Consider the following 25,580-nt stretch of genomic DNA (forward strand, 5'->3'; position numbering starts at 1 on the left):
GAAGGAAAAGAAAAGAGACTTCAGGTGATACATTCCTGAAAACAGGGGCAGAAGATTAGAAGCAGGGTGTGAATTTAGAAGTTTATGAATAAAAATAGCTGTGATATCTTCGAGTTTCTCCCACTGAAGTTATGTTTCAGACGTGTGCTGTGCACAGGCAGTATATGTCCCCTAAAGAAGACCATATTACTGTCTTCTGTATTCCTACTGCTTAATCTGTTGGCTAACCAGGAGCTAACGAGGTGTCCACATTCAAGTTCTCTGTCCATCATTATTTTGATGTATTACCTGAGATCATGCATGGAACTTGAATTACAGCAACAAGAATTTAGACATTAAATTTTAAAATGACTGTATTCTGACAAGGTTTGTGGCTTTAGAGTTACATTTGTCTTGTATAAGAAACCACATTAAACTCCTTAGTTTCTATGTGCAGAACCAGAGGAGAAGAGGACTTCTGAACAGGATTTGGGGTGATAACCTGTGATCTTTGGCCTGTCCTACATGTTGTGCAACAAAAGACATGGCGTTTAATTTGTCTGTGGCTTATCTTCCCACATGTGACATAGAGATGGTGGAACTTCCATATCTCATCAAACTGCTATGATGTGAGATGAATATTGGGGGCTCCTTATATGCCATGGTGTTGGATACAAATTAAATACATGCGAAATAGATGATGGAACTGTTAAGATTATTGTGAATTATTACGAACAGATTCAGTGACTGAATTAGCGGTCTTTAAAAAAAAAGATACAGGCCTGTGCAAGTACATGGGAGGGTGAAATTCCCATTTTTTTTACGTGCCACTTAATACATATAATAGCCAAGGCAAAACCACATCTTTTCGGTCAAGTCTCCTGTAACAGCAACTGCTGTTCTCCTTACAGGTGCAATTATCACCGCTGTCTAATTTCCCAGGTTTTTCCGCTTTGCCGTTTTCGCTCTGCAGAAGCGCAGCCCCGCGGAGCGGCCCCTCTGCCGCGCCCCCTGGCGGCGCGGAGCCCGCCCGCCCGGCAGCGGAGCCGCCGCGCCCCGTTCCTGCCCCGCCGCCCCCCGGAGCACCCCCAGCGTTCGCTGCCGGGCTGCGTTTGCCTTGGTGTCCCGGGCAAACAAGTCTGCCTCACCGCGGGCCTGCGCGCAGGGCGTCGAATTTGGGACGTGACTCGCCAGGGCGCAGCCCGCCCCCGCCCTTCCCAGCGGCTGGCTGCCGCCGACGTCGGGAGTCCCTCGGTTGCTCGGGGCGCGCTTACTCATCAGGGGGAAGGAGGGGTTGCCTCGGACAGCCCGCGGGATGGGACGGGAGTTTCCGTGCAGGGGCCGAGCGGGAAGAGACGGGAGGTGCGAGAGCTGAAACACCCGGGCCCGCCCCCCGCGCCGGTTTCCACCGGGGCCCTTCCCCGCACCGCACCCTTTGGGGTCGCGCCGCCCCGGTGCCGTTTTCCCCGCTGAAGGCTCCGGTACTCGAGCGGGACAGGTCGGCGGCGGCTGCGCCCTGCCGAGCCGCGATCGGCCGCCGCCGCCCCGCCGTGGGGCGGCCGCCCCGCGCACCGGCCGCCGGGCGCCCCGCGCGGCTCCCGCTCGCGGTGACGTCACGGCCCCGCTCCCGCCCCGGGCGGCGGTGTCGGGCCGGGGCTCCGCGCCACGGGCGGCGGCGGCGCGCCGTGGAGTGGCCGCTTGGCGCCGCCTCTTCCCCTCCCTCCCCGCCGGCCTCTCGCTCTCCGTCCGTCCCTCCGTGCGCTGCCCCATGTTCGGGCTGGAGAAGCCGGCGGGGCAGCAGGAGCCGGGCAGGAGTGGTGGGTTTCCGAACATGGCGTCCGTGGGGGATTTTAACGTGCTCAGCTCCAGCATCCCGGCCACCAAGGTGGAGCTCTCCGTGTCCTGCAGGTACGACGGCGGCTCGGGGCTGTCCTGCCAGCTCGCCCCGGCGTTGTCCGAGGGTGCGGACGGCCGAGCGGGCTGTTCCCCGCGGTGTGCCGGGGCAGGGAGCCCCTGGCCCCGGGCTTGTCAGCGGGGCGCGGGCAGCGCCGGGCGCGGGGCCGCCCTCCACATGCCCGGCGCGGTGCGAGGCGCTTTCCCTCCTGCCCCGCAGAGCGCCCCGTGCGCGGGGAAGTTGTGGATCCCCAGCCGCGGGCAGAGCCGGGGAGCAGCCTGCGCTCGGCGGCCGGCCCGCTGCAGCCCGCTGGCCGCGCACCGGGCGTGCCCGCCGCGGGGGTGCTGCCGGCGGGAGGAGCGGCGGCTCTGGCAGGGGCTGCGGGCAGCTGGAGACACGGGCAGCTGCTGCTGCTGTTCCGCATCCTTCCCCTGCTTCTCCCGGCACGGGGGACGCGTCCCTGGGCGACCAGAGCGATTCCTCCTGCAGGTGCTTAACTTCTGGAGCTGTCCCAAGTGCCGCGGCTTGAGACGGAGGAAACTCCCATCCGGAAGATTCATTTCATGGTTTGGTGGATTTTTTTGTTGTTGTGTGTTTGGGGTTTTTTTAAGGCTTTCTTGCAAAATTGTTACGAAACCGGGCGTGTTACCTCATCACGTTTTATCCTAATGCTGTTGCCGATAAATTAAAAAAATGCCAACCCATAACACAAAACCTAGTGTATGCAGTTTTGCTCAGCGTCATTTTTTTCCCGTTATTTGTTTATTGGTATTTCAAAAATACTGCCTTCTTTCTTGAACCATAGACAATTTCCTATTAGAGGACTTTTTTTTTTTTGTGGGCTTGTATATTCCTATTTTCACTCACATTTCACAGCTTCCTTAAGTATTCCCTTGTAGTTGCAGAGTAGTAGCTCCTTTTACCAGCAGAGTTGGCAGCTTCTAGCGGATAATCTGAACTGTTAGTGTTGTTTCCTGATGGGAAATGAGACAAAGTTTGTGCTACAGTCCGTTGCTCCATTTTCTGAGTAGCTGCCTGGGTGTTGCTGCTATTAACTCTGCTTCTCCAAGGACAGCACGACAGCGCTCTAAACTTAAATTGTCAGACCACTCCCTCTGTTCTCTTAGTAAATAGAGTATGATTTGATGTTTTATCAAGGTTGCCTTTCAAAAGAAGGCAGAGACCATGAGAAGTATAGTAAAATTGAATTTGGAATACTGAAAATCACCGGGCTGACATCTGAACACACACAACTGCCTCTCTCTGCAAAGTTCACTGGCAACAACCAAAACAAACCCTGGTCCCACGGAGGGCATGCTGCTGTGTGTACAAGCAATCCGAGACCTTTAGTATTACTTTTAGCTTCTTCAAATGACCTGTCACAATTATACCGGTCAGAACATTTATGCTGAATTTGACCCAGTGCACTTATAATGGGAGGTTCTTTTGTTCCAGATATTGTTTGCATATATCTACAATGTTTAATTCAAACCTTAGTTTTATAATGATTTGAGAATCCATCAGATAGTTATGAAGAAATGTGGGCTTATGATATAGTCCATCATTTCTGACCTTAGTTACTTTACGTGTAACAAACTTTAGTATATGATTTACAATGTTAATTTTGCTGTAGGTATTTTCAAAAGTCACGACTGTTTTGTTAAACCTTTTTTTTTTTCTTGTTAAAAAAATGGTCTCTCATCCTGATATGTCTCAATATCAAGTGCAGAAGGATGGGAATTTCCATGGTAATTCCTTTCTTCATGTGCTGGAATGACAGCTTTTAATCACATAATCATGCTTCAAAATTGAGTGTAAAATGAATGACATTGGTGCAGAGATTAATGATTAACACGATTGTGATTCATCTGTAAACATCTTCATTGGCTAAAGCTTTCAAAAAGTAGTGTTAAATGACATTGTGAAATACAGCAAAAGCAAACTGCAAAGTTCAGAGAATGCTGAAAATTCTTTAATACTTAGCAGTTGTGTATTCCTTCACACCTGGAGAGAAATGCTTTTAAAATAATTTGGGTCATGACATTAGTTTTTTCCTTGATACCTGTAAGAGTTGTAAAACTAATTTGGTCAGTAGTCTACATCAACAATTATCAGCTGATAACTATTCTTTCTTCCTAGTTTTTTGTTACTGTTGTTGTTGTGGTTTGGTTTTTTGTGTTTGTTTTATTTGTTTTTTTTTTTCTTTTGCTATTTTCATTATAGGCAATATGGGAGCTTCTTCCAGTTTGTACAGGTGGTGTAACTTGGTGGTCAGTGAAGCAGTGCAAGCCGTTTGTACCACAAAGTAAATTTGTGACTCTAGATGATAGCCTGTCATATTTTTTTTTCTTCTCTTTTCTCTTATTCAGTAAGGATACATCTTCTATTCACTTAGCTTTTAATTCTGTATGGTTTATCTGTCAGCACTTCCCAAGTTAATTTGCCCTGCATGCCCGTACTGTCAATGTTACCAGATGAGCCAGGTTCCAGTACTATGCAGATGGCATTGTGCTACTACTTATTCTGCAAGCCAGCCTGTTTTAGCTTCAGGGGCATGTCAGGTAACCTTTAGGAGAAGTGCATCTCATAAGATGAGAAATTTTCTCTGAAAATTTAAAAAATCCAGAAATGTTGTGGATATCAGATAATACTCTTTCTGGTGTTTCTTTATGTCTAAAACCATTTCTTAGTATTCCCATGGCTTATTGAATGCCAGCATTGACTGTAGTTTTCCAAATGCTAGAAAGATAATAAACGAGTTTAATTCTGTCTAGTTATCACTACTCAGTACCTATCAAAGAAAAAGTTCAGCATTCTTTTCTGACTCTTGTGAGATGTAGATCTCCAAACCTCTGAGTTGTGGTTTGTTGTGTGTGTGTGTTGGTGTTTTTGTTGTTTGTTTGTTTTTTTTCTCCAGGAATCTGTATTCTTTGGCTCAAGAGCCAGATCTAATGTGGCAGAGGATCTTTTAGTGTTGGTAATAGCCCACTATTGTCTGGATGAGTTGTTCTAGCAGCCGTCTCTGCACCCTGTAGCTGCCTTCATCACACGCCCTGAAGGGCATCCATGGCCTGATGAAGATTTCACTGTCATCTGCTATGTGATCTTTATTTGTTGCAGCCTAGCATACTTTTGCGGTGAAGGATCAGGACCTTGGCTCTCCAACTGGCGTGGAAGAGAGAGTATAGGCTGTTCTCTATATTTCAGTCCACTACTGGTTTCCAGCCCAGAGATTCCTCTTTCTCTACAGGGTATTTGCTCTACGTACTTATTATAGGCCTGTGCCTAGACTTGCATCTTCACTTCCCAGCTGTGTGTGGAAACTCCTCCCATGTGAGCTTGACGTAAGCTTCAGGACATGTGTCTGTCATCATGTATCTCCCTCTCTGGTGATGTTCTTCCCTGATTCCAATCTGCTTAAATCTTGGAAAAGCTTCGTATTCTCTTCCCATCTTCCTTACTATCAGTGCAGTTATGGTGTTGTTGACTGAACTAGTGTATGTAATGCTGAGAACACAAGTAGAGGGTGGTTAACATGTATCAGTGGGCTCTTAAATTTTTTCACTTCTTGTTGTGACCAACGCAGTTCAGCGAGCCCTCAAATTTTTCACTTCTTCTTGTGACCTGTACAATGGTGATTTCTGTTCCTCATGGTTAGTATGTGGACCCACCTGTTTTTTTTTTCTGTAATCTCCCGATTGAGCCACAGCCTTTATGAAACCTTATCTTACAAGAAAAGCCACAAGTTTCCTTAAGCCTCATGTTAATGCTTAGTTACTTACTGAATGAGTAGTTATCAATCAGAATTATCTTCTTGAGAGTAATTATTAATACCTATAGGAAAGCGAAGCTGTAGTTTTATCACTTTATGACTTCTGGTAGTGTATCAGAGATGCCATGGTTATCTGAAAGATGGTGAAACTGTTGTAGAACATTGACACAGTACAGGGTCACTTTGCTAATTCAGAGGTTTGTTATAATAGTATTGCTCTGCTAGGCTTTATGCTGGATCAGTCTGTCTGTCCTCATCATTCAGGGTTTATGCTGGAAAGGCCCTACACTAGCTGTATTCCCACACCAGGCATAATGTGCGTGAAGGCAGCATAAACTCCTTATCATGGTTAATTCAACAGAAATACAATTGGTTGTCCTTGTCTGGTTTGGGTCAGTTCTATGCCGCCTCACAGTTTGTACAGTAATCTAATATTAATGAATGGGCTGAATGGAATTAAGCAACTCCTATTCTCAGTAATAAAGGCAATTTAATTTCAAGTTTCTCAGAGAGAGGGACAAAAAGTCCTACTTCAGAATTTTTGCCTTTCCTTTTGTTTGGCAGTCTGAAGGTTTTAGCCAGACACCTTCTAGTGGCTGTGGTACCCAACAGTATGTTTAATGATACCTTTATTGGCCTAAGCATTGATTTCTGGAAAGATCACTTCTCTCCAGACAGTGTACTCACCTCTCGGTGGTTTTTTTGGAAATATTAATCATTTGTTACAAATCCCTATCAATCACAGAAAGATCCCATGATAAATGAGATATCCATAACAAATTATTTGAGCTTGCAACTCTGTATAGGACAAAATACAGAATATAAAATTCATCCTGATTGTAAGTCTGTTTTTCATTTTCCTGCTTTCTTTGTATGTGTGTGTCTGGGCTAGATCAAAAGTCTGTAGAGTGGTTATACATGACCGACAACAGAAGGTTTATCTTAAATGTTTTTTTCTTTGCAGAGAAGGTGCCTAGACAACTAGTTGGCTTCAGCTGGGGGAAAACTAGTGTATCAGGAGAAAAAAAATAAATGGGTGACAATGTCCATTAAAATAGTCATGGAGATGCGTTCCTGATAGCCTGCATGGTTTGGTTTTCAGCTATGTGTCTATATTGTTTGAACTTTAAGCATGCAGACATGTGACTTCTGGAATTTAAGGCAGATCTGCAGGCCTGTAAATTTGGCCTTGTGATTGCAAGGAACAGGTCCCAGGTTTCACACTAACAGTGCAAGTCTTGGGACTTGTCAGGTTTTGTCTAAACTTGTCTTAGGCTGCATAGAGCTTTGTTTGGGTTTGCTTAGCTGCAAACCCCAAATTTTCTCTAGTGAGCAGGTAGCTACTGTGTAGTTAGTTTCACTCTGGCTTGTCTTGATGTAATTGTGTGGAACCATCTTTCTTTCTACAGATATTAGTAGCAAGTAGTTATTCTGTGTGAAACAACCAATTCGTCACCTTCACGGAACAGGGCAGCACAGAGAGGCATCGCTGTGGTGTTACAGCAGAGACCTACAAGTGGGGACGCAGGGGGAAGGAGCAGGGGCTCAGTAGAGAAGGTTTGAGGTGCCTCTGGAGATCCTAGTGCTGTAAAGAGCTCACCAGTGATCACTAAAAAAGCGCTAGCTGGGAACTGGGCAAAACTGGGTTTTGGAATGACAAAGAGATGAAAAAGCAAGTCTCAAACAGTTGTAAACCACACCGTATACCGTAAATTTGGACATGAGATGGAGTTGCAAACCAATGAAGCAAGAGCAAGGTGTAAGAGCATGTTGGAAAAATAGCCCAGGTGGGGATCCTCAGAATGGGGAGGAGGAAGCCATCAGCATCGTACTCCTTCTGAGACCATCTGCTCCACCTTTGCCACCACTGTAAATTTCGTGTTCTCCCCAGGCAGGACGTGGGACACTAGCAATGGCTCGCTGTGACTGCCTCCCGCAGCTGGAGCCAATGATCTTAGGCCTCAGAAGCGGGGTATAAAGAAAAGTCTGCCAGCAGGGAAAGGGCTGCGTACTAGAAAGTCTGTAACAATGTTAAATGTGTTATTATGAACACTTTCTGTAGTAGTATTATTTTCTTCATTTTCTTTTATTTCTTTCTCTGGCCATCTAAGCAGTGCTTTCCCCACCAACACCTCTGCAATGTCTGAGGAAGGATGAGGAGTATTAGACCGATGGCGTATGTTTGTTTTCTAAATGGCGTCTTTGGTTTATACCTTTTAAAGAATTGTTTCAGAAAAACTGCAAAACCAATCTGTATGTTTTATATATTGTTCACATTAATGAAACATTAACTATGCATTCCTAAAGAAATCAGATCTAAAATAGGACCGCATATCCGTGGATTTGGATGGGCTGGGTGAAGGTAGCTGGGAAGAACTGGTGAGTTGATACTAGATCGAACAGGTCTTTTGACCACCGGCAATCCTTAGTGTCATCCCCCAGGATACGTCACCAGTAGCTCAGAGCCAGGAACTGTTTACCTGCCTTAGAAACATAAATGTAGACGGCTCATTGTGTTGCTTTCAAATAATAATTGGGTTGGTACTGAAGCAGAGTTCAACCAATTTGTGATATTCCTAAATGGACTTTTTTTTGAAACTGGAACGGTCCAAGATTGTGTTCAGGTCTGCTTCATCTGCAAGAGTATCTGTCTCTTTTCACAGAACTGCTGCAAAACTATTGCTGTGTTTAAGTGAATAAACTTGGCAATTCCTATGGGGTTTTTTAACCTCCAGGAGTAGTCAGCAGTTTTGATAGAGGTTTCATCCTAAAACTTTGGCATACATCTAGCCAGAGAAGACTTTCTGTGGGTTGTCATAAACCACATGGAAGCACTTGTGGTCTTCTTATTGCTTCTTGCTTTCTTTTTCCCTTAAGAGAATCGCTTCTGAACCAATATATGTTTAAATTGGCAATGAAAGTTACTGGGAGGCTGAAAATTATTTCTTCATCTTCTTGTGAACAAGGAGAATCAATTACTTCTCCAAAGGTTATGAAGAGGTATTGTGGATGTTTTCTTAAGCTTGCATATCAGAGATACGTTTGCTTTCTTCCCCATCATTCTAGTGCCCCAAAGAGTGGAGACAATCTGAGCAGAAAGGAAAAGGTCCATCCTCATTGCCTTTTAGTCAGGAGAGCCACCATTTTCTCACCTGTGAGCCTTTCCTAAGAGAACCAGTTATTTCTGACAAGACAAATTTCTGAGAAATTGTCTAATCTGTTTTTGGGTCCATGGCATTTTGAATCTAGAGATCTGGAGGCTAATAGCTTGCTTTTATTTTGTTCTGACAGGATATAGAAGGAGAGAGAGTAAATAGCTGGGGAAGGGTGACCGCTTAAGCTAGCACTGCAGCTGAAAAGTTGTTTGTGAAATTACTCTGCAAGAAGTCAAGTGGACTCTTCACTCAAGTGGGCTCTTTGGATCATACGTCGTCTTGCCTGGGACTGACCATTGCAGTGCAATAATGCCAGTTAAGGCTGAGGGACAGTGGCTACTGGGATTTAATACAGTTGTGTTACAACTAGTAGTAGAGTGGTACTATTCTGCACAGTAAAAAGTGAGGAGATGCTGCTTGTTTTGTTCAGGATCTTCCTTGAAAAAGGCACATGGGCCCAGCATTGAGTGAGGGAAACAGAAATGCATTTGTTTAATGAACTAGGGACAATTCCTCTTCCCATGGGGTAATACAGGTGTACTGTGAGAAAAGTAGTCTGTGCTTATATAAGAATATAGTATATTGAAAATATGTTTTCAAAAGTTCAAAAATGATTTTGCAGGTAAGTTTTGTGTGTGCAAACTGCTTAGTGCTTTATTTCACAACCAAGGAGTCTTTGCATGTGCTTAAATATAACCTAAAGATGAAGAGAAACATTAAAACCTTATCACCTGGAGAGATTCTGACAAATTTATCTGAAGTAAACCACATTTTTATCATTAAGGATTTCAGAGCTGTTGAAAGCAATGTATAAATATTTTTCCACTCATATGAATGCGATTGGGTGTTTGGATTTTGTTTTGTTTGTGGATTTATTTATTTATTTATTTGTTAACTAGAGAAATTGATTTAAAACTATTCGGTTCTATAGTTTCTGTGGTCTGCTCTCCAGTGTCAGAATTCTGTAATTTCTGAAGGTGAAATTGGATTTACTTCTGCCTAGCAGTTCGGCTTAACAAAGGGTTAGATTTAAAACTAAAAAATTACAGAATAGGAAGCTCAGATATTGACCATTAAAATAAAGTCAAATTTGAAGCAAAGTATATGTGAACAAGGTGAGTAAATGTTACTTTTTAACATGGGATTGTCTTTGCCAGCGTACATGTAATGCATAGAGTACATGAGATTGTACAAAGCAACACAGACTGTCATGACTTGTTTAGCTACCACTAACTAGATCTGTGAATCTTGAAGTATCTGATTTATACACACGAGATGTTTTTACATTAAATATAGTACAAAAACTAGACATTAGGAAGCATTTCTGTACTGAGAGGGTGGTCAAACCCTGGAACAGGCTTCCTAGGGAGGTGGTCGATGCCCCAAGCCTGTCTGTGTTTAAGAGGCATTTGGACAATGGCCTTAACAACACGCTTTAACTTTTGGTCAGCCCTGAGCTGGTCAGGCAGTTGGACTAGATGGTTGTTGTCAGTTCTTCCAACTGAAACATTCTATTCTAGAACAATTTTTGAAGTAAAGCACTGGGTAGAAACTGTTGTTTCGACAAATCTTTATCAAGTTCATGAAGCTGTGTGAACTAAGTGATTCTGCTAGACATAACTAAATATGTTTTAACTTATTTACTGATCACCTTTTTTTTTTTTTTTTTCCCCTCGGGGAAATTGCTTTCATTATACAGAAAAATAAATCTTTATCCAAGTATTTCTAATCTGTCTTGTGCTTTCCAATTTAGACTAAGTGGGCGTTATTGCCGTGGCTCCTAGCTTTTTCTTTATCCCCCTTAGTCAGCTGTGCTATTGCAACCACTTTGGAAGGTCCACTCCAAAATGGACAGGTGCAGAAGGAATTCCTTCGGGATCTGTGATGGTAGAATAATGCTTTTTGCACAGATGTTCCTAGACTTCTTTGCTACAGGTATTTGATGTGCCTGTTTCTCCAGGCAAAAGCACTTCTCTTTTTTTTCCTTTCTCGTAATTGATAGCAATTAATTCTCTTTTCTTTTTGCATTCTTCATCTGAAAAGACTTACTGGGCATAGAAAAATCATACTTACTGTGTTCAGTCAAAATAGAAGTCTGTTTGTCTTAATACTGTGATTGGGAGGAAGAAACAGGAGCTTCAGATACTTTGGGTTTCTGACTTTGTGAGACGAATTGTGTACGACTGAAGAGAATGCTTTTCTCAGGAAAAAGGGAAATAGGTACACCCTGCATCGCTCAGCCTGTGTAGAAAGTGCCATTGACTATTAAGTGGATAAAGACTACATAAAGTTCCAGAAATATATCCAGTTGTCTTTCTCCTTTTGGTGTTAGCATTTCTTTTGGTCGTAGATTGTCCTGTGCTCTATGCTTATGTGCCATACAGTTTTGATATATTTAAAGGAGCATTTTGGTTGTTTTCCCCCTAAAATGAAAATGCGCAAATGAAATTGAGCAGCCTCTTAAACTGTTAGGTGATTTAATGGACAGATCAGACTTTTTTTTTTTTTTCTTTTCTTTCTCTAATATCTTCTTCTGTTGGAACTAGTCTTTCAGTTCCTTCCAAAACTGGCTGTTTCGCTTGAGCAGCTTGTTAAGTTCTTATGTTACTATTTTGGTTGGTTATTAATGATTTGGAAGATCAGGCTTGTCTGCAAACTTTGCTGAATATATTATTTATTTATGGTAAAATGTGTGAAGGGTCAATCTGAGGATATGACAAGCTGTTTTAGTTCAAAACTGTGATTTAATGACACTTACTGGCCTCAATTACAGTGTTAAACTTCGGTATCTCAACCCTTACAATCCTTTCAGGGATACTGTCTGTGTAAAAATGTCTTAATTCAAGGAGTCCCTGAGCAGCCAATAGTTGGAGACCAGGAATATTCTCAGGAATTATTACAGATTCTTACCTTGTTCTTAAACTGTTCCAATGATAGCTACTTTTTGCCACTGCTGGAATAAGAGTATTGGGGTAGTCTGAGCTTTACAATAGCTGGTAAGGTCAGTCCTTATGTTCTTACGTATTTGGGAAAAGTACAAGCGAAAAAACCTTAAAGGAACAAAACAGTAGTAGGAAATATACAAAAAACTTGAAGCACCTTATCTTAATAAAAGAGTCATTAAAATGGTGTAATCTTAATCTGCAGTCACAAACACTAACATACCAATTGTAAGATCATTGTATAGTATTTATGCAGAGGAATTAAAATTGCTTGGAATCCTGATGGTGAGCATGGGAGGACTACCCGGAAACCTAATATACTATTTCTTTCATATAACCCTAATTCTAGGTTTTTATAGCAATTCATTTGGGGTGATAAAACCAATTCTAGTTGCCATGAATTAATGGCATATCTAGGTATGTATAATTAAACAGGCACAGGAAGCAATTTCCTCTTTGAATTGGCAATTCTGATTGTAGACTGTACTGTCTTTTAAAGCCGTTTGTAGTTGTCATTGTCAAATACAGACTTGGAATCGCTGATTTGCTTGGGTTTCTTAATATTTCCATTTATATTTGCACATTTTTGGTAAAGATAGAATACAGCCTCAGTATAATTAAATGCATATATGTAAATTCCACTTCTGAATCGATTAGTGAAGTTTTGAAGAAGCAGCATGTGCAGACTTCAGGTTCATTCACAAATACTGATTTTAATCCTAGTGTATACATTGACTAAAGGAAATAAAACAGATGCACCCAACGTTCTTGTAAAACCATCCTCTGTTCATATTGCCTGTTCTGAAGTGTGAACTTTTCCTCGTTGAAGTCTGAGTGGACCACTTAGAACACCTGTATTGAACATTATTAATGCGCTTTTCAGCACTGTTGAGTAGAATAAAAATAATGTAATTTAGATCTGAATGAGAGCAATAAATTGTGACCTTTAAAGAGGCTGTACTAATTATTAAAAATAATAAGCTGTAAGGGATGTAAATGGTTTATTTAATCCTCCTGCTTGCTCCAGGGTAGGATCAGAGAGCTTATTAGGACTTGTAGCTACCTAACAGATTCTTAAAGACCTTCAGTGGTGGAGATTTCACATCATATCTGGCCAACTTTTACAATGAAAGGTGGTAAAACAACGGAAAAAAGTTCAACTTCTGCATCTGCAGTGCAGAAGATTAAGCTTGGGGTTAAACCTGTTCCTACTTGATCTGTCTACATGGAGATCAACTTCAATTTGTGGCAGTGTTTTCCTCATAGATGTGTTCTATAGACTTCTGATTATTTCTGCTTCTGCTGGACTCTGGTGGCTCCATGTCTGCCTTAAATTGCAAGAAATTGGAGTGCCCAAAAGGTTATTGCTTGAATTGAGTGTTTACCAGTATTATGAAGACCAGACAATTACTCTAAAATGGCACAAGATTCCTGACTTGCATTCAATTTGTGGTCTATAATGATGTCTAGAACCATTTTTTACATAACTGCTGTATATCCAGCTATATGCAGCTGTGCTGTATTTTGCTGTTGATTAAGTTTAATACCTAACTTAATCTACCTGCCTAAGTTCAATAGCTCTTTCTTGCCCCTGTTCAATGGCATCCTGTTTTCAGACCATTTTTCTAGTTTTTCAAGTTTGGTGGTTTTTTTGGTTTTGTTTTGGTTTTGTGTATTTTTTTTTTTTTTAAGTTTTAATTTTGAATGATGAAGCATTGGTAACTGTTCTGAGAATGGTTTTCTGGTCAGTCCTGATTCTCTAGACTTATTGTTAATTTGAGTTTCCTCACCTATGTGTGATTCTCAGTTGGCTGAACTGTGGCTACAATATTGGGACTGCTTTAACAAATAAATTAGTTCTTACATGCTTATTCCTAGATATTTTGTAGACATTTAGAAAATTTCTCATTTTGGTGTATGGCCTGTGTGTGCTTTAGTTCTCTTTACCTTACTTGTCCATGACAGATATTTCCTGGTGACACTAAGATGTCATAGCTGTTCTTTTAAGTAAAGTCTAAAGTTTTGGGGTTCAATGAGCAAGTTAATCTCTGGTAGACAGTTTGTGATTTAAAGGTATTTCTGTTCCTAACATCCATTATATATATTTAATGTTCTTGTCACGTGTTGCATTTTACTTCATGGTGTTGAAGGAGATGAGCCACAGTTTGCTGAAATCCAAAATGTATAATAAAATGAAACGTAAGATGACTCAAGTGTTAGTGCTGACTGAATTTGAGTAAATGTTACATATACAGAGGGCAGAAAACTAAGCTGGCACTCGATCAAAGTTGTTAAAAACATATATGCATTGCTATCGGCTTTGTATCTTTCACCATTTTTTATAAACGTGATCATATTTCTCTCTCTTTTTTTGACAGAAATCTTTTGGACAGAGATACGTTTTCTAAATCAGATCCAAGTAAGTATATAGCATTTTATTGTTTCTTCTCATATATTCAACATTTGCAAACACTGGATTAAAAATTAGATAGGTGATTTTCTTCAGTGTCAGGTGTACATTGTCTTTTTGACAATTATTTTAAAAAACTAAGTTACTCTTAAATAAGTTACTTATAGTTTCTCTTATATGAACTGTATTCAGTGTTGCTTTCCTGAGCTACATGGTCCCTTATTTAGCAGTTAACCTACATTTTCCCAAAAGAAATAAATGCAGAAAATTTTTTCCTGTTGTTGTTTGTTTGGGGTTTTGTGTGTGTGCGTGTGTTTCAATGTTGTTATTTTTTTCTTTTCTTTTTTTTTTTTAGTATCTGTGGTTCTAGATCTCTTTCAAAGCTAGTACACAAACTTCTAAATAAACTAGAAGCACTTGTTGCTGCTAGTACATAGTGTCCACTGATCTTGGAGTCAAACACCGAAAGCCAAAATTAATTCCTCCCTGCAAAGCACAACCTTTCCTGATCGAAAATAGTATGATGGTTTCTGAATTAATATTTTCAGATAAAAGATAGTGACACATGTTTTCTCCTTAAGTTTTATTAATGCACGATTGGATCCAAAAAAACCTCTTGTGCTGGTGAAATTATATATGATGAGACTTTTGATTTAAAATCCATTAATATCTACCTGTATTGGCCGCTTTACGAAACTTTTATCGAGGAACTGAAACCACAGAAGATTTATTTTTTGGCACTTCCGGAGCCAACAGTTCCCCCCTTCTCTTTGCCCAGGACAGTACTGCTGTATTCCGTGTTTTTGTACTGCTGAGCTGTGGCACACAGGCCCAGTTGGCAGCGTAAGTGGGTACTCAGCTTGAGACCAGATCTCTAAAGCATTTCACCAATTTGAGCACTTTAAATAAGCTATTTACTGAAAAGAAGAAAGCAGTATGTTTTGAATTGATAAGCAAGGTTATGACACTTCAAAAAAATATTTCCGTATACTTTGAATCTATAAAAAATCCACCAGCTTGCGTCTCAGAAATATTTTAAAGATAGATATTAAGATTTTTTTAGGTTTTTTTCTGCAGCTCAGTTTCCTTGCGTCCCTTACCTAGCATGGGTCGCCCACAGACACAACTGCTTGGGCTGCCCACAGGCCATGGACCCTTCAGAGGTGTCCTGCCTTTGGCATGGGGTATCTCTTCTCAGGAGTGCCTCTCCAGCAGCACATCTTCACAAATGTGGCTCCGGCAGTATCTTCGGCAGCTGTGTCTCCAGCTCCTAGCTGCTGCTGCCTTTTTTCTAAAATACGTTTGGGCAAAGGCACTGTGAGCTCCCTTGGCTGGCAGAAGTCCTGGCAGGTGATGGATGGTTCCTCACACGGATTTTGGACCTGACGTGGAACCGTCCGTGACAGTCACTGGGCGGTTCACAGCCCCTTCCCACGCAGGTCCCACTGCTACTCAAACCCTGCAATCTATGCCTAGTACAGTTGTCTATGTGATAAAAACTTGAAGCACTTGTCCCTAATAATATTTAAGCTTAAAAACTAGACGCCGCATCACTTTTGTTGAAAGGCACCTTGATTCAGTAAAGAGATTTCTGAATTCAGTCTATCGGGGGCAACAGGTCACAGACCACTCTTCAGGATTCCTTAACCTAGACAACTGAGGTTTTTATTAGTCAACCAAAAAACAGTAATATGCAAGACATTCAATTCTGCTTCTGCAAGATCACCTTACACCAGAGGCACTGTATTGCCTATGTCTCCTTTTTTAAAAAATATGTTTTATAGGTTAGGAATGTCAAAGGTAATCCTAACTTTATGCAGCTTTTCCCCAGGAAGTAGAAGCTTTTCCCATCAAAAGTCTGCTGTGAAATCTCTCTCAAGAAACTTTGGTTAAGAACAGACAAACACTCTCACAAAAGTACCTAAATGTTTCGTACTGTCAAATGACTCAGTATTCAAGTATATCCCATCAGGACATGGTTACATGCCCAGACACTTGATAGAAGTGTATGTGTCTCAGGTTATTTTCAATGTCAGTATTGGCACTCAAGAAATTACTTGGCAAAGCAGCTCTCCAAACAGTGTAAATTTAGTTTTAGTATTCTGCAGGTTTTTTTATTAGCCAATTTAGTTTGTTTGCTCTCAGTGTCCTTTAGTTGAGCAGGAGATATGGCCCTACTGTAAAAGTGAAAAGGGATAAGGGTGTATTATAAAATCTGCTGTTCTTTTCTGTAGTTGGAAGTGTGGCAGGATAACCTTCCTGACTGTCTGTGTGGACAGAAGGCCATTCTTAGGCTGGTCTGTATACAGTAACTTTACCCTGTTAGCTAAAAAGGTGTCAAAACCAGCATCATACCACTTTCGCAAGATCCACTTTGAGACCCACTGAATTTGCAACCATTAGATCTCATACAAGGTAAAATCATGTGGAGTCACTCTGTATGTTGAGGTCTTACTGGATTTGACTAGGCCACTTCTGATACACTTTTCAAACTCCAGTGCAGTTATCTAGGGATCATACTGATAGTGAAAATGCGATTTTATCATCTTGGTCTTTTCCTTAGACAGGGACACACATGGCTATAGTTGACTCCCGTGTCCACATGAACAGCCTTCTCTTGAAATTGAAAAGAGAACTGTGATTTCTCTGGTTCTCTTGGGAGGTTCGCTTAGCCTTTTTTTGATACTGTAATTGCTACTCAGTATTTATTCCAATTCTGACCACTTCTCTGCAACCTAGAGTATTCATGCCAAGAGGAAGCTGGCACTTTGCCTCACTAGAGGCAAGTTACAGAAATAATATAGAGATATTACTTATAGGTGGGACGGACTTGGATAGCCCTTGCTTATGAAGTATTTTACACAATACCGAAGTCTCTTACTGACAGTGCTTTCTCTTCTGTGGTGTCTAAGCAAGTCATATATATTGATTGATTGTAGCATTTGGATCATTGTGTTCTTCCAGTTTGGAATATTTTTGAGAAAACCCATTTTTCTATTATTTTATTGGAGAGAATGAGCTAAAGCAGTGTTTCCTTGATGAGGTAGGGATAAAACCTGCAAAGGAGATACAGATTAATGAATTAGGCATGTTTCTTTGTTTAAAGATAGGCAGAATCATTTTCTTCCCATGCACTGACTAGCCAAACGGAGCCACTGTGCAGCTGTGGTGGCAGCACCATGATCAGGGTGGAATATCCTCTCCTTGTAGAGCCCTGTGACTCCTGAGTATGATAACAACAGAAAAAGTCTGATTTGAAAGACTGGAGAGGTAAAAACTTCCCCTGGAGGATCTGCCCATGGAAGAGAGTAACAATGAGAAGAATGTCATGTCAGTTGGGACAAAGGGACCTTCAGGAAACTCTGTCTAGAAGGTATAGAGTCTGTTTGGTGAAGAGTAATGGGGAGTCCCTGCTAGAACTGGGTGCAGGATCGTGGAAAGATTTAGGTATCATGGGGAAAAGGCTGATTTATTGTGGCTAAGAATTTCTTGAAGGGGAATAGATGTGCTGTTTTGTTTGGGAAAACGGAGATGGGCGGTTTGGATGTAACAGTAGTTTCCAGGCTAAAGGGTAAACATATATGCATTGAATGGTAAAGGAGCAGTGTAGGGCAAGGGAGGCCCAAACTAGCTGGGAAAATAAGAAGGTGCAGACTATAATATTTGGGGAACTGAATCTATAACTGAGTGACAACTGTTGACGCTTCCACCACTTCTTCATTGCAAGATTTCATTAAATTTACCTTAGATTTTACACTGTGGTGTCAGCTTCCAGAGTTAAAAATTACTAAATGTTAATATTTCTGACTACAGGTATGGATGTATCATCCCTTGGAAGAGCTCATATGCCAAAGCCTTCCAAAGGGTTTCTCAGCCACCTTCCTTGTCAGGGCATGTTACTCTTCATGAGTGTGCTGCTCTGAACCTCCTCGTTGCTTCCTCAGTTTTCCAGATATATAATACAATATATATAATATAATACAAAAGAACAACCAGGTGTTCAGCTCCATCTTAGGATGAGGTTGCATGATGTGTTGGCTTTTGAAACTTAAGAAGTTCCTGGTTTTCCCACTTTATTTCTTCCCCTCCCACATAACAATACTATTGACTGTTTCCTGCTAAAAAAAAAATAAAATAAAACCTAGTTGCTTCTTGAAGCCTTAGATCTCTGGTTTGACCAGTTCAAGTGCTTTAGATCAACTTCAGCATTTTTATCTGTATTTCTCCAGCTGCATATGACTTCAAATAAATTTTTGAGGGATTATTGCTATTAGTATGATAATCAAGGTCTTCATAAAACCTTCTCTCCAAGAGCCTTTAGGGATAGTGAATCTTACCGCTGATGGAGACTAGTGTCATGGACGGTTTCCTGAAAATTTCTGGTATGAGTTTTAGAGGAAAGATAGAAGTTTTTTAATTAGTCTAGATTTGCAACGTATTTATCAGAAAGTCTGGAATGTGTGTCTTTTCTGTAGCTTTCATTAGGACTGACGTTTTTTGTGAAATGTCAGTTTGAGATGCACGTGTATGTATCACTATCAAACTTTCACCTTGTACTTAAATATATGAGATAATTGTTAGTCTATATCTTCATTATATTTAATCTGCAGCCTAGGTAAATATCAGAAAATTGCTAGTCATACTACAAATTCTTAGCTTTTTTGCTTTATTAAAGGTTTTATACAAATGATTCTTAAACTAGAGAGGTGATTGCACTCCTGGGATTTACCTTTGGAAGCACTCGAGGAGCCACTGGTAGTGAAGAGGAGTAGAAGTCTACTAATACCTCAGCAATGAAAATGTGAGAATGATAGCATTGCTTGCTTTAAGTGCTCCAAAGATTTAAAAAAAAAAAAAGTGAACTGACTATGAAGAAACTGAATTTGGAAACTAGGATTCTGACAGACAGACAGTTGTGAGCAGCCTTCCAAAAAGTAAGAATAGAGTAAGGGACTGAATCAGTTTTAAGGTGGAGCTTTACACCTGGTTTTTAACCCTTTTATATTGTGTGACTCCCATCTCATCAACTGTGATAGGAGACTGAAATTATCCTCCCATAATCTTTTCTCGGTTTTTTTGTTCATAGATGATCTTTTATTTGGCTTCATAAACTAGGGAGATAAGGTAGTGTCAGAATGTTTCTTGTCTGAAAATTTGACGGTAGTGGATATTTTACAGTTGTATTGTTGCTTTCTTCTCCTCCATATTAAATCTCTCATTTTTTAATATTCTTTTTGTTCCACAGCTGCAATGAACAATTGTTACTTGATTCACTGTATTAACACTAATACACAGGGCAGGATGTAGTACAAAAAATAAAGCAGCAAATCAATAGGGAAAAGTGATTACATTTAAGAAAAATCTGGACAATACCATTATCTGAATAGCACAAGTGCATATTATCTGTAAAGAGTGGCTTTTCCTCTAAATGAATTTCAGTTCCATTCTCAACTGCAGTTACAGATATGAGACATTTCTAAAGGAAAACTTAGATGTAAGATGGACAAAATCCACAATTATATCTGCTTTTGAAATTAGTAAGATATTTATATTCTTGGAAACTACTATTGAAAATTGGAAAATATGAATTAATGCAGAACTGGTAACATTAATTTAAAAAAACTTTTTAAAGTTTCCAATGAGGAAAGGAATGTTTGTGAGAGCCTACCTGGTTCTGTGTTAGCAGTAGGAGTAATTCCAGGGAATATTTTTTGCTTGTTTTTATCTTTGGAAACTTCATTTGGAAACATACCCCTCTAGGGTTATCTTGGCACAGATTTTACTAGATGCAAAGGTTCGTCAGAAGTTCAGTAACCCTAAGACACTTCTGTAGCTGATTTAATAGCTTTAATTTCACTCTGTTTTCTCACATTTTTCACACTTAACTTTGTTCTTTGTGTGATATAGTTCAGCAATCTACTCCAGAGTGTGCTGTAAAAATAGGCTTGTTGGTGTGGATTCACCCTACTATGAGCAGGAACCAAAGCTAGGAGTATGATTGCCCAAGGTTTCATTTAGAGTAAATGAAGACAGGCTTCTCCAGAGAATTATTTTGAAATTTTGTAAAAGCTTTTTTCTTCTACAAGACATCTTACTTGGGGAAAAAAAAAAAAAAAGGAAGAAAGTTTAATTGTGTTAACTTCTGTGTGAGCTAAATAATGGAACTCACTTTTTTTTCCTGTCCTTCCTGTTATTTGCTGCTGCCTAGTGGGATTTTTGTGTGTGTGTGTGTGTGTGGAGCAAGTACCTTTTAAGTAAGAAGGAAATGTAGTTTGAAGCTTGAATTCATTTCTACTTCGGTGTGTTGATGATTCTGACTTCATTGAGAACAAAACCAGGCTTCTACCTTTATTGTTCAAGGCTTCAACCCAAACCAGTATTATTTTTAACCTTCTGCTAAAAAATAATGATCAGCACAGGAGAAGAATTTGTCAGGAAAAAAAGTGTTCAAATCTCTGTATTTCCACCGTTTAGAAAAGGGTCGTAGTGGAGTTTCAGGTAAAACCTTCTGGGTGTTAGCTGCAACTAGGTCAAGACTGTAGCAAATAAAGTTTATAGCACTCCTTTAGTGCAAATGATTTGTACTTATAGTAATGTTTAAAAGACCTGATTATAATCACTGTACCTCTGTCACCAGTTCCTCTGATGGAAGCTGGAGATTGATGTGCAGTGGGTTCTGTACTGGAAAACCAGATCTGTAAGGAGAGTCATGCCTGCGGGATTATGCTGCCTGGTCTTTCAAAAACAGTTTAGGCTGACAAACTTCATTGATGCTATTTTTTATTATGTTTTAGTTTTGTTATTTCTTTTTTTAAAAGATGCATATGCAAGATGGTTCAATACATATAAATAACTTGAAGCAGAATTAAGGAAGAAAACCTGAGAATTTTTTTTTTTTAATTTTTTCCACTTTTATTTCCGCTGTCTCTTTTTTCCAGTAGGGTTCTCATTTGTTTTTATTTTAATTCTTTCATCTCTTGAAGGAATCATAATTTAGGATAATTATGCATTAGATTAACTAGGATAGCCAGGCCATCCACATTTAATGAAGATCTGCTTTTATCCAATTTTACTGCTGAGGATTGTCAAGTGATTTGCTGGAGGTCAAGCGTAAGCGTTGCCTCCCATTTTAGAACCACCCTACTAGACCGTATTTTTGCCAGATCTCATTAGGCATACTGAAAACTGAGAAGAACTCAGTTCTTTTGGGACCAATACTGTTCAATATATTCATCAATGACTTGGATGAGGGAATTGAGTGTACTATCAGCAAGTTTGCTGATGACACCAAGCTGGGAGGAGTGGCTGACACGCCAGAGGGCTGTGCTGCCATCCAGTGAGACCTGGACAGGCTGGAGAGTTGGGCGGGGAAAAATTTAATGAAATATAACAAGGGGAAATGTAGAGTCTTGCATCTGGGCAGGAACAACCCCAGGTTCCAGTACAGGTTGGGGAATGACCTATTAGAGAGCAGTGCAGGGGAAAGGGACCTGGGGGTCCTGGTGGACAGCAGGATGACCATGAGCCAGCACTGTGCCCTTGTGGCCAAGAAGGCCAACGGCATCCTGGGGTGTATTAGAAGGGGGGTGGTTAGTAGGTCCAGAGAGGTTCTCCTTCCCCTCTACTCTGCCCTGGTGAGACCACATCTGGAATATTGTGTCCAGTTCTGGGCCCCTCAGTTCAAGAAGGACAGGGAACTGCTGGAGAGAGTCCAGCGCAGGGCAACAAAGATGATTAAGGGAGTGGAGCATCTCCCTTATGAGGAAAGGCTGAGGGAGCTGGGTCTCTTTAGCTTGGAGAAGAGGAGACTGAGGGGTGACCTCATCAATGTTTATAAATATATAAAGGGTGGGTGTTGCGAGGATGGAGCCAGGCTCTTCTCGGTGACAACCAACAGTAAGACAAGGGGTAATGGGTTCAAGCTGGAACACAAGAGGTTCCACTTAAATGTGAGAAGAAACTTCTTCTCAGTGAGGGTGACGGAACACTGGAACAGGCTGCCCAGGGGGCTTGTGGATTCTCCTTCTCTGGAGACATTCAAAACCCGCCTGGACGCCTTCCTGTGTAACCTCACCTAGGTGTTCGTGCTCTGGCAGGGGGATTGGACTAGATGATCTTTCGAGGTCCCTTCCAATCCCTAACATTCTGTGATTCTGTGATTCTGTGAAGAAACATGTTACTATTTGATTGTCCTAGTTACTAATTTCAACAGCATCAGAGACTACCAAATTGGTGCACTTAATTTAAGAATATGTTACGTTCCGAAAATGACCAAATGTTTTTTTCTTTTCACAGTCTGTGTTTTGTACACACAAGCCATTGGAAACAAAGAATGGAGAGAGGTAAGATGCATATTCATAGATGCGTAAGTTTTTTGAGTATACTTAAGGCTGGCCACTTGCCCTCGCAGAAGAGAGCGTGTCACAGCCTCTTGAATGCCCATACTGAACAACAGGAGTCCTATCTCTGTGACCAAAGCAAAAACACCTGAACAGGGCGGTGTGCAACCTTATTGCTTGTATTGCATCTTTGCACTGATTAGAGAGTATCTTGGCTAGGTGATGCACTTCAGCATATGGTTATGGCGTCAGTTTAGGAAATACAGGAGTTAAAGCAGACTTTTGACATGATAGTTGCTAGGAAATATATATATATATTTTCTTTTAAGACATAATTATCTCAAGTGTCATGAGAAGGTCTACATATACGTACCTACAACTCAGTCGACTGTTTGTTTTTAGTTAATGAAAAGACAACATCCTGAGGGCAGTTCATCAGACCTAATTTAGACGTCTGCATTAGATCAGATGAATCATTCTTTAGAAATGCCTCCAGGTGATGATCAGAAGCCTATACTTTTGACTATGTCAGATGTAAAGTTCGGTGAGTAGAATCCCATTCTTAGTAGCTGTTATGACAGTCAAAATTCAGAGGCTGGCATGATAGAGGGGCTGAGTCAGGACTGCATATTATATGTTGTGATGTATTCTATTTATACCAGTGATAAAAAATAAGGTGTTAGGTAGAAGATTAATTACATTAGGTGGGTAATCTCATATCTTTATTTTTGTGCTTTTTCTGCCTGCAGTGGCGAATGCACTAATTTCAGTAAAATTCTGTATTATGTGTCCATTTTGTTGCATTTAAATGCTTAATATTTTACTAGCTTGTGGAGGTGGAAGTCACCTGGAACTGTTTGGAGAAGATGAAACTGAGACAAATAATAAGCCCCGATGATATGTGTAGATGTTAAAGAATGGTGCTCAGTCATGGCAACATACTTCACCTTGTTTCTGTTCCATATCCTTTTAAGCCTTCCTTCTTTTGCCTAATCACTTTCTTTTGAACACTGCAGAAAATGCTTGGGGATCATAAATACAGCAAATCATTTCATATTCTCCATAATTTCACTGGCACTCTAGTCTAGAAGTGTGCTCTTTTTCCCCTTCAGCTAAACTATTCAGATGGGTTCAATACAGTAGTTAAATCAAACCCTTCACTTAATGAAGAGCAGATGTTTTTCTGGGCACTGACTCCCTGTGGTATAGATTCCAGTGTTTTTACCCAGTGTTTTTGTTGTGCACTAAATCTTCAGCAAAGAATTAAAATGTTTCATTCTCGAATTTAATAGGGTGGTGTTTTTCAAAACAGTTTCCCTGTTTTCACTTGCAGTATTAGGGTATCTTCATTAATATAATTGACAACAAATGCATAATCAGAATCTGAGCTCTGGTTTTAAAATATTTACTTTCCCTTACTTTGTGAGGATACATATGAAATATGGCCAGGTATAACTTACTGTTATCTACAGAAGCCTTAAATAATATATTGAAAGAATCCGAATTTCTCCATTTTGAAGCAGGTGTTAATTCTGAAAACAAGAGGGAGCCCTTCAAAGGTGAATGCTAAATAAATAATAGACATTGTAAAATACTGAACCAACTGCAGTTTTACTGGCAATATCCACCAGTGGTACGTGTCAAGGAACTGCCTATAGAGCAAGGCTCTGAGCCTCTGGTCCACCTACTGTAAGAATGCATTGGATGCAAATTAAATTTGTGTACCTGTCTGGAAGTCTGTTCTCTCACTGGTCCTCATCATGCTGATATCCAGCTTTGTGAGCTGCCAAATGTTATTTTATATCCTCTGTAAATTTCCATTGAGTCTTCTAAAATCGTTCATGGCTTCCCATTCTTCAGGTCTTTTTGTTCATTGTGCATTTCTTTCTCCACAATTCAAGTTTCTCCTTATTTTCACATGTAGTGAAGCTAGATCAGAAACTCTAAGAAGAGGGTTATCTTTTGTTGTGTGTTTATATACTGTTTTGTGCAGTGAGCTTCCAATGGAGATTGTTACCTAATTTTCAAAAGCCATTTAGATCAGAGCCAAGAACCTAGTGATAGTTTAAACCATTTTTAGTTAGTTAGAATTGTAACAGAATACTAGATTCTGACTGTTCACATTTCAAGGAAGATGTTTAAAAGACAAAAGACTACAGATAAAAGTAATGAATTATTAAAAGATTAAATAACATATGCTACACTGAAAAACTTAAGGTCAAATTATTTTCATAATGAAAGAGTGAGTTAAGGATAATTGTAGTCAGATGTAAATATCAGCACTAAGAACATTAATTTCATAATGGAAAACATCTCAGTCTACCAAAGGTATAGAAAGATCCAAAAGATGAAAAAGGAAGTGAAAGGCACCTTGATTCAGTAAAGAGCAAGAAACAAGAACTTACTTTTCACAATGGTGGTGACCGATTATTGGAACAACTTAATTGCAGTTGTGGTAAAACACTGCAAGTTAAAGAAAACAAAACAAACAAAAAAAACCCAACCAAAAAACCCCAACAAAAAAACAAACAAAAAACCCCCACAACAACAACAAAAACCAAACCAAACCCAAAACCCACACACACAAAAGGCTCACAGCCATAAAGTTGAAGCAAGAATTAATTCAGAGAATTCATATAGAAGATGTTAGCAGAGGGTTGGGTTAAACCCTCATAGTTACAATAGTTGCTTTTTATCTTTAATATTCGACTTACCCACTTGCTAGTCTTTTATAACTCTGATGTTATAATGAAGGTTATGATTTTCCTCATAGCCCATTAGGCTGGATCACTTAAATTGAGATGCTATAAAAATTCGAATGACTAAATAAATTTTAAAACCCCTTCTACCAGGAGACCCTGTAGTATGAGGTGACAAAGACTCTCTGTGTCAGGAAAGCCAGAAAAGGGACTCTGTTCTTTATTTTCTTTGTTGAACATATATTTTCCTTTAACTAGTTAAATTGATTCTGTTTCTCTCCTGAATGACATTTCCAGAGGTATTTTCTTGTTGGCTATGTTAAGATTTTAGCTTTACACAACTGTTAGTGGGGAAACTAGGCCATGTGGAGAACTAATTAATTAGCAGCT

The 25,580-nt window shown here is 40.3% G+C and overlaps 1 protein-coding gene across 2 annotated transcripts in view; it reads left to right on the plus strand.

Moving 5' to 3' along the window:
* Positions 1-1,657: 1,657 nt before the first annotated feature.
* CPNE8 (copine 8) overlaps positions 1,658-25,580 on the plus strand; it is a 107,239-nt gene continuing 83,316 nt past the window's right edge. For both annotated transcript variants that reach the window (XM_065627366.1, XM_065627374.1), the window contains exons 1-3: positions 1,658-1,887; positions 14,121-14,161; positions 22,448-22,494. In XM_065627366.1, the coding sequence (XP_065483438.1) occupies positions 1,748-1,887; positions 14,121-14,161; positions 22,448-22,494 (228 nt within the window). In that variant the 5' untranslated portion in view covers positions 1,658-1,747. The remainder of the gene's footprint in view (positions 1,888-14,120; positions 14,162-22,447; positions 22,495-25,580) is intronic.

Source organism: Caloenas nicobarica, chromosome 1, assembly GCF_036013445.1.
Source record: "Caloenas nicobarica isolate bCalNic1 chromosome 1, bCalNic1.hap1, whole genome shotgun sequence".
NCBI classification, from domain to species: domain Eukaryota; kingdom Metazoa; phylum Chordata; class Aves; order Columbiformes; family Columbidae; genus Caloenas; species Caloenas nicobarica.